The 14496-nt window shown below is 29.7% G+C and overlaps 1 protein-coding gene across 1 annotated transcript in view; it reads left to right on the top strand.

Annotated features, from left to right (window-relative positions):
- Positions 1-9462, top strand: part of LOC142321299 (aryl hydrocarbon receptor nuclear translocator homolog) — a 115795-nt gene extending 106333 nt beyond the window's left edge. Inside the window, exons 7-8 of the mRNA XM_075359295.1 lie at positions 6692-6833; positions 8459-9462. Coding sequence (XP_075215410.1) covers positions 6692-6833; positions 8459-8661 — 345 coding nt within the window. The 3' untranslated portion in view covers positions 8662-9462. The remainder of the gene's footprint in view (positions 1-6691; positions 6834-8458) is intronic.
- Positions 9463-14496: the final 5034 nt, after the last annotated feature.

The following is a 14496-nucleotide window of genomic DNA, read 5'->3' as shown; positions in this document are numbered from 1 at the left end:
TTTTATTACACCATTTTTTACTTGTATTCAAACGTTTTTTTTTTTAAATAACTTTTTTCACTGGGAATATTAAACATTAAACACGCTCAGTGCCCAATGACTGTTGTGACCAGTGGCCTTCAGTAACCGGCTCATTTTATGCCAATTACATTTTTTACATGTTCTTCCTACCTATCTTGTTTCACGTAATTATTTTAGCATAAAAAAATTGGAAAAACTTCATGTAAAATTAAACATACTATTATTAAAATAATCTTATTTTGTTGATTAAAACTAAGTAAAGTTAAATATTAGAAAATATTAAAAATATGAGAAAGAACATAGATTTTAGCTGAATATTATATCTACCATGTAACATAAGGTCTATTTATTTTATTCTCATATAATTAAAACATTTTAAAGTTCATATAAATGCTAAAACAGCAGTTTTGTGAATTGTTAGGGATTTCTTTGTTATTGAAGTGAATTTTGGCAGATTACACTAATGGATCGTATATTTTTGAAGAGAACACTTCTTATGTTTACTATTTAGAAGATAAATGAAAGATTGTGTATATATTATTATAAAATGTTTTATTATAAGTTGATTTTTGGGTGATTGAGACTAGTTTAGATTTAGATTAATGGCGATTTTTTGATATTCAGTCGTGTCAGTTGGGAGTAATGGAAAAATACAATAAATAAAAGAATTTTAAATGAATGTTATATTGAAAAAATAGATGGTAATTATGTAGATAAAAAGTATTGTATCATAAAAAAGAATTAGCTGACAGCTTTGGTGTTTTGGATGTATGTGGGCTACCAAACTGTTATTGGCAGACATTTATACCATTATTGAACCTGTCCTTAATCTTAGATTATACTTACCAGAATGTTCAACATCTCAAATTATGTACTCATACTAAACTATTGTTGGTCCTAGTACCGACATGGATTTTAGAGAATGAAGTGGAAAGGAAGTAAATTAATCAGAGTAAAGCTAATAAGCAAACTTATCTTATGAACTCTTAAAAACAGCTTTTGGGAGGGGGGATAAATGTCTGAGCCATTCAAATGTTTTCATTTTGTTCAGCAGATTCAAAGATGACCATGAATCAGTCAAAGATGATTCATGGCCCCATTGTGGCTGGTCTTCCATTTCAAAAATCAATGAAAAAATTCTGAAAGTTTGTGATTTAGTGCAGTCTGACCATTAGATTTACTATTAGAGGGATGGTTGATGAACTGAATTTAAGTTTCTTCTTAGTTCAGACAATTTTAACTGAAGATTTGAACATGTATCAAGTGACAGTGAATTCATTCTGAAATTGTTGTTAGCACAGCAGAAACAACACCAACTTGGAAGTGTCTCATGAACTGAATAATCAGGCCGAAACCTACCCAGATTTATTAGAGTAATTAAAGGTAACGTATCATGGGTTTATGGGTATGACCGAGAAACAAAGGCACAATCATCTCATGGAAAAGTACAACTGGAAAAGACTTTACTGCAACTGAAAAAAATCATGACAAAGTTAATTAAAGTGAAAACAATTGGTGGTTTTCTTTGAATCTTCAGGTATCATACATCATGAAATTGCCCCTAAGGGGCACACATTCAACTAGCAATACTGTAAATGTGACCTTAAGCATTTGTGAGAAAATATGCAGAAGAAAAGGCCAGCACTCTGATGAGACAAGAATTGGATCTCTACCAGGATAGCATAAGCTCATCATGGATTCTCTATCACAGAATTTTTAGCCAAATTCCATGTTCCTGTGCTTCCACAGTCCCTTATTCCTCTGATTTAGACTGCTCCCTGTTTCCTAAATTGAAATTTTCGCTGAAAGGGAATATATTTGACTTAATTGAAGACATCTAGGCAAATATGATGAGGTTATTAACACCCTTAAAGAAAGAAAATTTCCAGGAATGCTTTAAGATGTGGAAACAGAATTGTAGTTAATGTGTTCAGTTGAAAGCAAAAAAAAAAAAAAAAAAAACTACTTTGAAGGAGATCTATTGCAATAGCATAGCATGTAAGTACTGCCGTTTTGAAATTACAAGCCCAGTGTTATAAAGTTTCCAATCATCTCGTATGTACGTTCAATAACATTCGATACATAATTGAGAGGGAGGAGTTTATATTCAAATATAAACCGAAATTTCTTACATGAATGTGGTGAGGTTCTGTGGTAATTAGTTGGATATGTGTAGAAAGGAGTATCTGGCCCACGCCTATAGATCACATTCCAATGTCTGTGAAGGAGGTACCATGTACCTGTGTACACAGGTATTGTGTAATGATCTTGGTACACAACACTTTTCACTGTAGTTTCAAAGAAAATGGGGCCCACTATTTGACGACGTGATACAGCATACTACATTACCATTTTGTGAGAGTTTTCACGTAACACATGGATTATCAGCTGACCATATTTTAGTGTTTTGACTGTTCACTTAGTCATTAAGGTGAAAATCATGCCTCATCAGTGAAGAAAATACAGTCAAGCTCTGCAATTCCATGGTCGTCAACAAACGACCGAAACCATGTACGTTATATGTTCTTTTCTTTACCTGGTTCCAATTTCTGAACACTGCGAACATGATTTTCAGAAAAGTGTAATAGCTTCATCGCTCTGAACACTTCCTTATATGAAATCTGAGAGTGTGCTGATAATCTCCTCCAAGCTTTCTGAAGACAATTGCTGCATTACATTCTTAACCTTGGCCAGTTTAGCATCAGTCAAAATGGCTAGTCTCCCGGTTGTCTTCGTGTCTGCAACTGATCTTCGTTCTTTAAAACAGTTGATTAATCTGGTTATGGACAAATTGTTAGGCACTGCCACATTCGGATATTTCCCAAGAAATTCATCTATAACGTGCATAAAAATGATTGGAAAAGTAGTGTTTAACCATGAAAACTTGTTGCTCTTGGAAAAACGACATGTTTACCAAGCAATAAACAAAGCACTACTGCAGTGTTGTATGATCAATACACATCACAATGGCATCTAGATTTGTTGTTAATACCCATGGTGATATCTTGCAGTAGCCGATAGTAGAACTTTCTAAACTGTACTTCTATTAATAGACGCTTGGTCTATGGGTCATAGGATGCATGGCCATACCTGTGTTAGAATGATTTCACTGATGTTTTTCCTTTATAAATAGCCTCAGGCACATCCCGAATTAATGTCCAACAGTAATCGGCTAGCATGTTAGTATTGCATTTCCCTTTATAGCGGTTTTCCATTACTGAAATGTCTTAGTAGAAACGTTCACCATGTTCATCACTTACATCTCCATGTTTGTTCAGGAAAAATCCAGATGTGAGTAGAGGAAATGTATATTTTCAAAGATATATTACATCCCATAGTTCTGTATGAAGTAAGAAGTTGATTAACAATATCATGGTAAATGTCGGATTTTTGTTTGCCAAGAAAATGTTTGCAAACCTCATTAAATGAAGCCCAAGCTGCACTTTCTACATTATTTAACATCGAATTAAATACACAATCTTTGACCAACTCTCTTATTTGAAGAACAACAAATATTGCTTCTTTAATTTTTCCATTACTTACATTCGGAAATTTCTGCCAGATGTACAAATATCTGCGACTATCCTTCTTCATTGCTTTTACAAAATTTTTCATTAGTCCTAGTTTGATATGAAGAGGGAATAAAAATATTTTTTTGGGTTCAACTAAGGGCACATGAATAATATTTTTCCCATTTGGAGTTAAGTTGCCTCGTTTCTTCCACTCTTTGGTAACATAATGTTTATCCCTAGCTCGACTGTCCCATTCGCAAAGAAAACATATGTACTTAGTATAGCGTAACTCCCTGCCTAACAAAATAGCTAGAACTTTCAAATCACCATATATGTTCCAGCTATGTTTTTTATAATTTATTTTTTCAAGAATGTCTTTCATTACATTGTATATCTCTTTCAAATTAATACCATAAGCAATCGGTCGAAGGATATTTGTTACTATTGTGTAGTAGAACCACTTTTAAACTATACTTGGACGAATCTATAAAAAAATGCCATGGCAGTCCTGAGGTTTACGAACTTGTACTAAGTGCAACATAAGCTCATCAATATTTGTCAAATAAACCTAATTATTTTCATCAATAAAGCACTGAGAAAGTTCTTTTTATCAGCTTCGAGAGCCTGAAAATTTTTATTTTTTTGAAGTAAATTCCAACCTTGCAGTCTTGATCCTTATAGTTCAGCTTGATTTTTTGATAAATTTAAATCACTAAACAAGTCATTTAATTCACCTTGTGATATAAGATGTGGCTTATTGGAAGATAATTCAAAATCATTGTTGTCCTCTTCAGTACTGTCTGATTCTTCATCGCTACTTACAAAACATACATTCACATGTAGTTCAGGAACTGGAATAATTTCTCTGTGAGGTACAGGCCTGATTGCAGATTGCATTGAAGAATATTTTACAGTATGTTCAGATTTTTTTTAGAAAGTTCCAGACACACTTGTTAAACCAAGAGTAACAATTGGTTACATGATCCTTTGGTTCCCCACGATCCTTTGGAGGAGCCCACATCTTATCCTGATCACTAATTTTACACTGAAAGTACAAATGATATGCTTTTTTAATTAAAGGTGTAATGTTTTTTCTATTTGATTTTACTGTAAACTCATCACATACATAACAAAAGGCATTCACATCATTTACACAATTCCAGGACATTATAATACTGCACTGTTAACAAACTTAAGACAGCAGTAAGACTGGACAAAATTAATTCGTTCCTAAATCCAGTGCTTAATACAAACAACACAGCTGTGTTTTCAGCTACATGTTTTGAGCTGCACAGACTTGATTAATTTTGTCCATGAAAGCTCACTTCAGTGTTAGATATGATGTCATAATATGTGACTGATATGATTTAATTTTGTTCTTTAGTATTGTTTATTTATAGCTTACAAATTATGTTAATAATAAAAAATGAACCAAGAAAAAATAACGTAGAAGCTTAAAAGTTAACTATACATTGAAAAATGAAAAAAATCCTCTAATTAAAATTTAAAACTTTTTCAGAAATGTTTGGTGATAGAAAGCCTCTTAAATTCTTATTTATTTTCAACATAAAAAAAAAATAAAATCATGTATTGCATGTTAGGAAACAAAAATTATGTTTATCAGTGTTATCAATGTTTAGTACTGCTGATCAACATTACTAGTGTTATTATCTTTAAAAAAAGGTGTTTAATATTACATGTATATCGAGTAAAATATTAAACTCTAGAACCATGGTTTCAGATATTACTAAGTAGCAAACTGATTAACTGACATGTTATGGATCATGTGGATCCACAAGTAACTAGGGATCAGTAGGGTTCATAGTGGTATCAGATTGTTGGGTTCTTCTTTATCGCCCAAGTTTTTAATAAGAGAGAGAGAGAGAGAGAGAGAGAGAGAGATAGTACATTGTAGAGTAGTCAGTTTTTACTTACTGTTCGATTTTTGGAAATCTTAAATAATGATTTTTTCTACATTATTTAATTCTGAAATATATATATTATCGTTTTTTTACACTATTTTTATTTCTGATAATTGTTTCTTTCTTTCTCTATGTTTGACTTTCTTTTTAGAGAAAATAAAAAACTCAAAAAGCTTTTAGATAAACATTAAAGAAAAAGTAAATTTTCTAAAAGTGTTTCTCTTTGTAATTACATCGTATGTTTGTAAAGTAAGGTTACAACATTTTACAAAAATCGAAAAGTGGATATTTATTAATGAAATTTTTGACATATTACGCAAGTATACCATTATTTTTCTATGTGTTCACCATTCAGTTCTAAGCGTTTGGCCAACTGGGATATTAACTTCGTATTCCTATGTCACATGTCTCTGCCCTGATTTCCTTTGACCACTCACACACAGCATTAATGAATAAAACATTTGTTTTTGTTAAGAGTTTTGTTTTTTATAATTAAAAAGATAGTTTGTATCTTCAGTTAAAAAGTTTGTTTAAAATGTTGTGCAAGTATTTTATGAAGCATAAAAATAACCTTTTGTTTATTACTCATCTGTGTAATAAGTTATTATTATTATTATTCTGTTATCAGGAATTTTTGTGTCATCTGATTTTTGTAATTAACTAGTTTTGGTTCAGTATAAACAACTTTGACGTGTTTATATTTATGCATTATTTGTTGTGTGCATTATGCATTATTGTTTATGTTTATGTTTATGCATTATTTTCATGATAACAAATTATTTAAAAAAATTTCCTGTTACACAACCTATTAACTATCTCACTAAATTGGTATATTCTTTTGTAAATTCATAAGTTTAAATTATTTATCAATTTTTTATGATGACAGAATCATTACTTTTCTTCATTACATGAAGTAAACAGCATATAACATACTTTTATCTGTTGGAAATTTATAAATTTGATCCTGGAATTATAAAAAATGTCAGAATGTCCATTAATAAGAATACTTTTCTTTATGGATATTCTGACATTTTTCAGGAAGGATTTGAGAAATATTTTGTAATAAAGTTTGCATATGTGTAAGTATTAAAATTATCTAACGGAAAAAAAAATATTAATAATAATAATGAAGTAAAAATAAGTAAATATTTTATTAAAAAGTTTTTTTTTTCTAAAAGAATTTACATCTTTTTGTAAATTATATTAAATTGTTTTATTGTTTTTTTTTTTCAACAGCAACCTGTTACTGAAGGCTACCAATACAGTCAGCTTAGTCCATCAAGGTCTCCTACTGGGCCTACGTATACACAGCTTAGTACAGGTGCAAGAGGTGCAGCACCCGGTGCCTACCATGCAGCTCCAGGGCCTCCAAATCCTGGTAATTTAAAATGTTTTTTATATATCTTTATTTAAAATGAATTATAACATCATTCTTGCTTTAAACATTCATTTTGTGAGAGGTTTTTTTAATTTTTATTACTTAAATGAATTTTTTTGTTTTACTCTTTTTAGACTTGGTTCCGATATGTTTGATCATTAAGTTATAGAATGTTTTTGGAAGTGTTTAATTTTATTATTTTTGACGTTATACTATTTCACAATAAGTATAACACAATAAATCAGTTATAGTTTAACTAACGTTCTTGTTTCATATCAGGTTAATCATTCTTTGCATAGCAGTGTTAATTGAACCGTATGAGTAAAATTACACGGGTTACGCACATACATTCAAATCCAAATAACCCTACACTATTGTAATATTTTAGATGTAACAGTGTTGGATTGTTGCCGAAAGTTTTATTTATGGGGAAATATAAAATGTACTGATGACATACTTTCATCGTGATGTGAGCCCCATATTCATAGTATTTTGAAAAATATTTTCCATTGTGCATTATCATAAAATTATTTTTTAAGACCTGAAAATACGTTGTAAGAAGCTTAGTTTTTCTTCAGTCTGCCTTTGAAAATAAATCTGAAGACTAAAACCAAACTTGCCATCTAGTATACTTTCTAAAAACCATTATATGAGTATTTCTGTAAATTTTTTTTATTAGTGATTTGGAAGTATGAGATATTTAAAGTGCTTAATTTTCAAATTTATTTTTCCCTGCTTTCTTTAGTAAAATAAATTGAAGTTGAGGTTATCTTGCCTGGTGTTTAAATACTGCATTGTAATGTATGCAACGTGATCAGTTCTACTTTGTTTAGACTGCAAACATTCTAGATAATATTTTATGTTGCAAAAGTTCCATAAAAGATTATTACAGAAATCAAAAAAATTAAACAGGAGACTGATAAAAAATTTGTGAAACTTGAATGTGTTTTTGGAAAAATTAATAAAAATATTTGTATTAAAAAATAGATTGAAAATAGTTGAATATAGCCAAACAAGGTTATTTAATCCCAACATCCAAAGAATGGTACACTTTGTTCTAAAGTCATAACCAGTAAGAGAAGAGAAGTGTTTCCTCCAGTTAGTAACTACATACATTCGTTTTTCCTGAAGCAGCAGTGAACTAATTATCTGCTTTTAATTAAATTATTGTGATAGGTAATGAAAAAACATTCTTTCTTCTATCATTTGCTCATAACTAGTTTAATAATAAAATGACAAGCTCCATCACTGCTAGTGTCTATAGAGAGGAGCCTCAGTTGCTGACATTCAACAGCAGATTTTTATTGTTCATAAATTAATAATAGAATGCTATTCTTACTTGTGTAGACAACAAACAAAAGAATGTTGAATAAAGGTGTAAATATCTATTTCTAGAAAATATATTTGATGACTATTTCAGTTTCATAAAATAAAACAGGCATAATTCTTTGACATAATACTAAGAAGTAGGTGTAAAATTTTGATAAATATAACAAAGTGTGAATGTTATTGAATTTTTGGTATAATTAGGTTAATTAGAGTTAGTATATCGCATTTCAATTCTGATTTATTTGTGGTAACTGTATGAAATTTTTATGTTAAGTCAGTTTATTCTTTTTATTCAGGAATGTGGTCATGGCAAGGAGCTAGTCAGGCACCGGAATCAGGGACGGGACCTGGTTCCAGCGGCTCAGGAAACGGCAATGGTGGGCCTCCTACAGGAAATCCTCCTCAGCAGGAACTGTCAGATATGATGATGCAGATGCTGGATCAGGGAGCTGCCACGTCTTTCGAGGATCTCAATATGTTCAATACAACTTTTGAATGAGATACATATCCAGACTGTGGCTGATCTGGCCGCTTGAAAAACACAGATTTTTCATGACAAAGTGAGTTTATATTGTGTGTGATTGTGTGGTCGTATCGTTTTGATTAATTAGTCAAATCGCCTGAGGCCAATATTATTGGTGAAGATTGTGAAAAACATTGTCACAGGTTTTTAGTATGTATGACTGTGCCATGTTGAGTGAGAGTTAGTGAAAAAAAATGATGCATTTTCAGAAGATGTGTTGCCATTGTTAAGTATATACGATTAATAAACATATATTTAAAAAGACCCTCCATAAGAGATAATGTATATTTAATTTAATATTTTCTATTTAAAACAGTTTTTAATTAAATATATAGTTATATATTTGTTCAAAATAGTGTGTGCAAAAAAGTTTTCAAAAACTGATAAGAGTCAGTTAAAATTGGGATTTTGGCTACTTTCGTTTCTTTTATTGCATTTCTTATTATTCAACAAACAGTACATTCCAGAAAAAAAAACAATTGTACTTTTGTATTCCATTATGAAGTCTTCATTTGGAGTGTATTTTATTGTTATTATTTTCCATAATTTAAGAAGTTTGCATTTATGTAATAAGTAATAAAAAATATATTAATTATTAACATAAATGCAGAAATGTATCTTTCAATTCTTCATTCCAATTGTGAAGTAATTTTTAATGCACAATACTTATTTATTTATATTTGTATATTTTTATTTTAATTTAAATAAAACAAACATCCATTTTAAAAGTGATCTTTAAAAAAAGAAAACGGCATCAATTTTGCTGTTTTTATCAATAACCAACCTTTAGTTTTAATTGTAGAAATTTTTTAATACAAACTTTTGTTAATTTTTTTTGCCTTTATTTAAATGTTTTTGTTTAAATTAATATATTCATTGTTATTTATACTCCTTTAGTAACCACACTAACAGTTTAGACATATCATATACTTATTATTTCAGTTTTTTATCCTGTATTTATAATTTCATAATTAAATTATCTGGTAATTTAGTTCATAAAATTGTATCAGTAAATCTCTATATTTGGTGTTACATATTTTTCAGTTTGATGATGATTTTGTGATTATATTTGTTAAAAAAAAAAAAAAAATAGAAAATAGTTTTACTTAATACAAAAAAGTAAATAAATAGAAATTTAATTACCAAGTAGTATTTTTATGTTGTTATTGTACCTGGTTAATCTTGCATTACATTGAATTCTGTGAACAAGTTTATTATGTACAGACTGTGGAATAAAATTGTAGAAAAAGTTGCAGCTTGACTTTTGCCAATAATAACTTTTAAATCAATGTTGTGAATTGTAATGTGTATTTACTCAGTGTTCTTTTACTGTTTTAGTTTTTACCACAAGAATGAATAAAAAACAATATATTTTAGAAAAAAAGAAGTTTAATTGTTTCCATTTTAAGGAGTAAAAGAAACTCATGTATTAGTGTTTAATTTGGTAGATGTTTTCAACATCATTTTTGTATAAAATTTTTTTCTGATTCTACTTAGTGTATTTTTTTTTTTTAAAAGAGAGAATGGTAACAATGGGTGTGGAGAGCAGAAGGGTTATTTAAGCCTTTTTTGCATAAGATGCAAAAAAGAGAGCTGGAAACGAATGAAATTATAGATGTCACTTGTATAGTGACATGTGTAATAGAATTGTAGATTTAGTTAAGAGAGAAAATGAGAAATATCAGAAGGTCATAAGTTTAGATGGGAATGGAGGAGAATAGAGATGGACAAGGTGCAAGTTACCTGCCACAGAGCAGATTATGAAATATGATAATGATGAAATAATATATGAGAATATAAATAAATGATTTTTTCAATATCTCTTTTATTTGATTTTAGTATTTTAAAACAATTATATTTAAACAAAAATTAATATTTAATACAAAACAGTTGTAAAGCTTGTAATATTTTCTTTGAAATAAAATCCTGTTTTCAAATATAATCAATAAAATCTAGTCATTGAATGAAAGTGTTTGATAATTTATGAATTTATTTGTATTAGTTTAAAATATTATATTATTTGAAAAGTAGTGTAGAAAACACGCATTTGGTAAGTTGTACATTAAACATAAGTTTTTTAAGTTATAAAAGAAATAAAAATGATTCCAAATTTAAAAAAAAATGATCTTTTTTTAATTAAAGATTTATTCTTGTGATGAGGTGTCGCTACGCATTCCCTCAGAAACAAAATAATCTTTATCTGTAATTTTTTAAGTGCATTAATTTTTTTTAACTGTAAACATAATCACCAGGAAGAGTAAAATTTTATATAGAAAAAACTTTTTTAAAGAATATATAAATTTATATTTCATATCTGCTAGCTTTGTTTCTCTGATCTTTTAAGATCTTAAATCATGTATTAAGAACAGTAGTTTTATGAAATATTATTATAATGGAACGTTTTTATGGAGTTTGTAAATTGCTTTTTTAAAATGTTGTAAAAAGCACAATTATGAGTTGTATTTTACCAAAAATACTATTCCAAAAAAAAACTATTTGGGATATTTTTTAAAATAATTTCTTGTACATTTAGACTGAACAAAATGACCACATTTAAATGCTGAAAAAATATCCTTCCAAGTTATGGAAACCGTAAACATTAGTACACTCAAGAAATCATTTGTGATACCTTGCCGTGAACTGGCTCAGTATTGAATGCATTCTTACAAAAATAAATTGAAAACATTAGAAAATTCATAAACCAATCGTATTTCATATCAGATTTTTATGTAGAATCTAGTGAGAGCTAAAAAAATCTTATCTATAATATTAATGAATAGTGTGTGTCTAATGAAACCATGTATGTGATGGTACAGTGACAGCAATTTATTACATTAATCATAATACTAATACTGATCATGAATCTTTTCTTTCCACTGGATTTCCAGTGTTCTTAGACTATAAAATAAGCATTCAGAAGAACCACATCCAGAAGGTTATAGAAAATTTTTTTTCTCAATAACGCTTGGTAGCCCTTGTGCATGTCATGTCGTAGATAGACTTATCCTTCACATCTGCTCCTCCCGTAAATTCATTGTGTCTATCAGTTAGAATTAGTTTCACCACTTTTCTCCCACTCCTGCTTTTTTTTAATACTTTGTCTTAAGCATGATATGCAGATGTTATCAGATAAACTGGCTTTCATGCTTTCTTTTCTTTGTACCCAACGAGAAGGATTTGCTCTTGTCTGAAATAAATTCTTTCACGCTTTTCAAGTTTAGTATTTACTACATTTTTCAATAAATCCTTTGTTTTCTTATTGACAGTACCAGTAAGGTATGTATTTATTTCTGTTAGTTTCCTGCACAATAGAAGTTTTGTATAATAATTATCGCAAAACGCGTGATAACCTTTATCTTGCAAGCTTAGTTATCTCCAAAAGAAAATTTTTTCCTTTACACCCTCTGTGTAAAGGGATCATCCACATCTGCTAAAAGTCCTTTCTGCTGTTCATTATGTAACATATAGCTAGTGTTACTGTTGCATACTTCAAGATTTTCTGACACCAAATCCCTGGCATGTTGTTTGTTGGGCAAGTACTGTATGAGGGCACACCGATTCTTCATTCCTACTATATTTTCATGGATAAAGATATTCTGTGGAGGAATGTAATATCTTGATTACAGTGTTCATTTCACTCAAAAATATTCTTTCATTCAGCCGTGGATCATGACCAAGTTGCCCCTTAGGTTCACCTTGCCTTGTACTGAGACTGAACACTATATATATTCTCGATTGTTTATGAGCCATAGTATTAGCAAAAAAAAGGCATTGCTAGAGATGGTCTTCTCATGTCCCAATAATCTTCTATATTTTTTTTATAATTTAGCTCCATATTTATTATGAAACCATATATATTTTTTCATCTTAGGCAGGGTGTTAGCTATCCATTTATAAAACTGTGAAAAATGTCTCATCTTGCCTAAATCTGTTTTTTCTGCAATAAAGATTGGTCTCTCTAACTAATAGATTCTAAATTGCAGGAAAGTTGAAGTAAGCAATAGGCTTACTATCAAAAAGTGGTACAGGTTTGGATACCTGGATTTCTAACTCTAAAGTCACTATTTACGCCTTTTTCTGGCTCTGGAGGATACACCTTAACCCACCTAGATTTCCCTTTCACTGGTATCTATTTCATTACAATTGGGAATATAGTCCGAGACACTATGTGAAGAAACATTAAATGGTTCTTCCAGTCAGATTCAGGATGTTCAACTGGAAAATTGTTATAATTATTGTTGCTAAAATATTTTTCTAAAGGTTCCCTAATGCCACTTGAATCAAGAATATCATCATCGTCAATATAACAAGACATTGCGCACAACACAATTACAACACTAATAAGAATCACAAACTTCATGCACTAAATCAACAAGTGAAGCGCAACTTCAGAGCCTTCCCAATTACAGTGTACAACATTTATCGATATTCTGATGTTATCAAAATAACAATCAGTTCTTTCTCTTTTGATTTATGTGTCGTTCATGCGTATTAAATGTGATCTAGTTATAGATTTAAGTGTGGTTCTACATTAACAATACAATAGTGACATTTGCAGAATGGTGGGGGTGAAAATCATTGCAATTGTAATGTATAGAAGCTCAAGGGTTAAAAGAGTTAAAATTCATTGAACAAAGCACATTTAAACTTTCTTTGGTATTTTCTGTAAATGTGAGTACTTACTATTTTCAATTGTTGCTGTTGATTAGTGATAGACTTCCAAATACTATGCTATGTTTGTTTCAATTTCCTATAATTCATTTGATGGATCATCTTATTTTTTGGGTCAGTACAAGTTTTTTTAATTGTATATATTGTCGGTATATTGCTAACGTATGTACATTCAAATAATATAATCAGGAATGAGACAAAAATAATATATTATGCGACGAGCCTAAATAATAGCTATTAATGCTTTACTGCGAAATAAGTTAAGACATGAGCTTTGGTGAGTGTCGTAAACTTCGCAACAGTGCGTTAATGGTCATTGTAGAGAGTTGCATACCGTATCTTTTCTACAGCTGAGAAAATATTGGGATTATTGATTTAAATCAGTGATAGAATATTTTGTTTATGGAATATTTTTTTATATTTTTCAAAAAACTCATTAAACAATACAATTCTGTGACGGTAAGTTATTTATCATAAGTTATGACTTTTCTTTAATTTCGATTGGTGATGATGACACTTTTTCCTCAGAATCTGATATAATTAACAAAAGGATAACAGTGTAATTTACTTACTTAACTTTGTTATCTATTTCTGTATTTCCAAATAAACCTGTGTTTGCCAACTACTGAATCGTATTAAGATCGATGTTATAAAACAGCTGATACATTAAAGAATACTTACTTTCGAATGGTCAATGGTTGAAAAGATGGTTAGCGTTTGGTTGGTTGAACACCTGTATCATAATAAAAATCTGTTTCATAGTGAATCTTACTATGATATAGGTTCCAGCTGCGTAATTCAAACACTAATACAGCCATAGTAAAAATAATTTTTTGTAATTCCTTTAAATTCTTTTAAGATTGGGAACATAGCTATAATTTCCATTATTAAGGCAGTAGGAGCAACAGAATGTTTCTGTTTGTTTTTTTATTTTTATTCTGTTACCAATTAGATTCTATATTTAAATATTTATTTTGATAAAACTAGGTGCTCTATGTAGCCAAGCTTATCTGCTGATTCACTTTTTGATAGTGTGTGATATATGATCGTGATATGTTATCAGTTGGAATATAGTACCATAGTTGATTTTCATGCGACATCTATGAGTTGCTTTCTCTTTACTCTGTTTTTTATACTTGT

This window comes from Lycorma delicatula, chromosome 3 (genome assembly GCF_047948215.1).
Source record: "Lycorma delicatula isolate Av1 chromosome 3, ASM4794821v1, whole genome shotgun sequence".
Taxonomy (NCBI): Eukaryota; Metazoa; Arthropoda; class Insecta; order Hemiptera; family Fulgoridae; genus Lycorma; species Lycorma delicatula.
The sequence above is the reverse complement of the archived record's forward strand: the minus strand, read 5'-3'. Positions and strand labels throughout refer to the sequence as shown.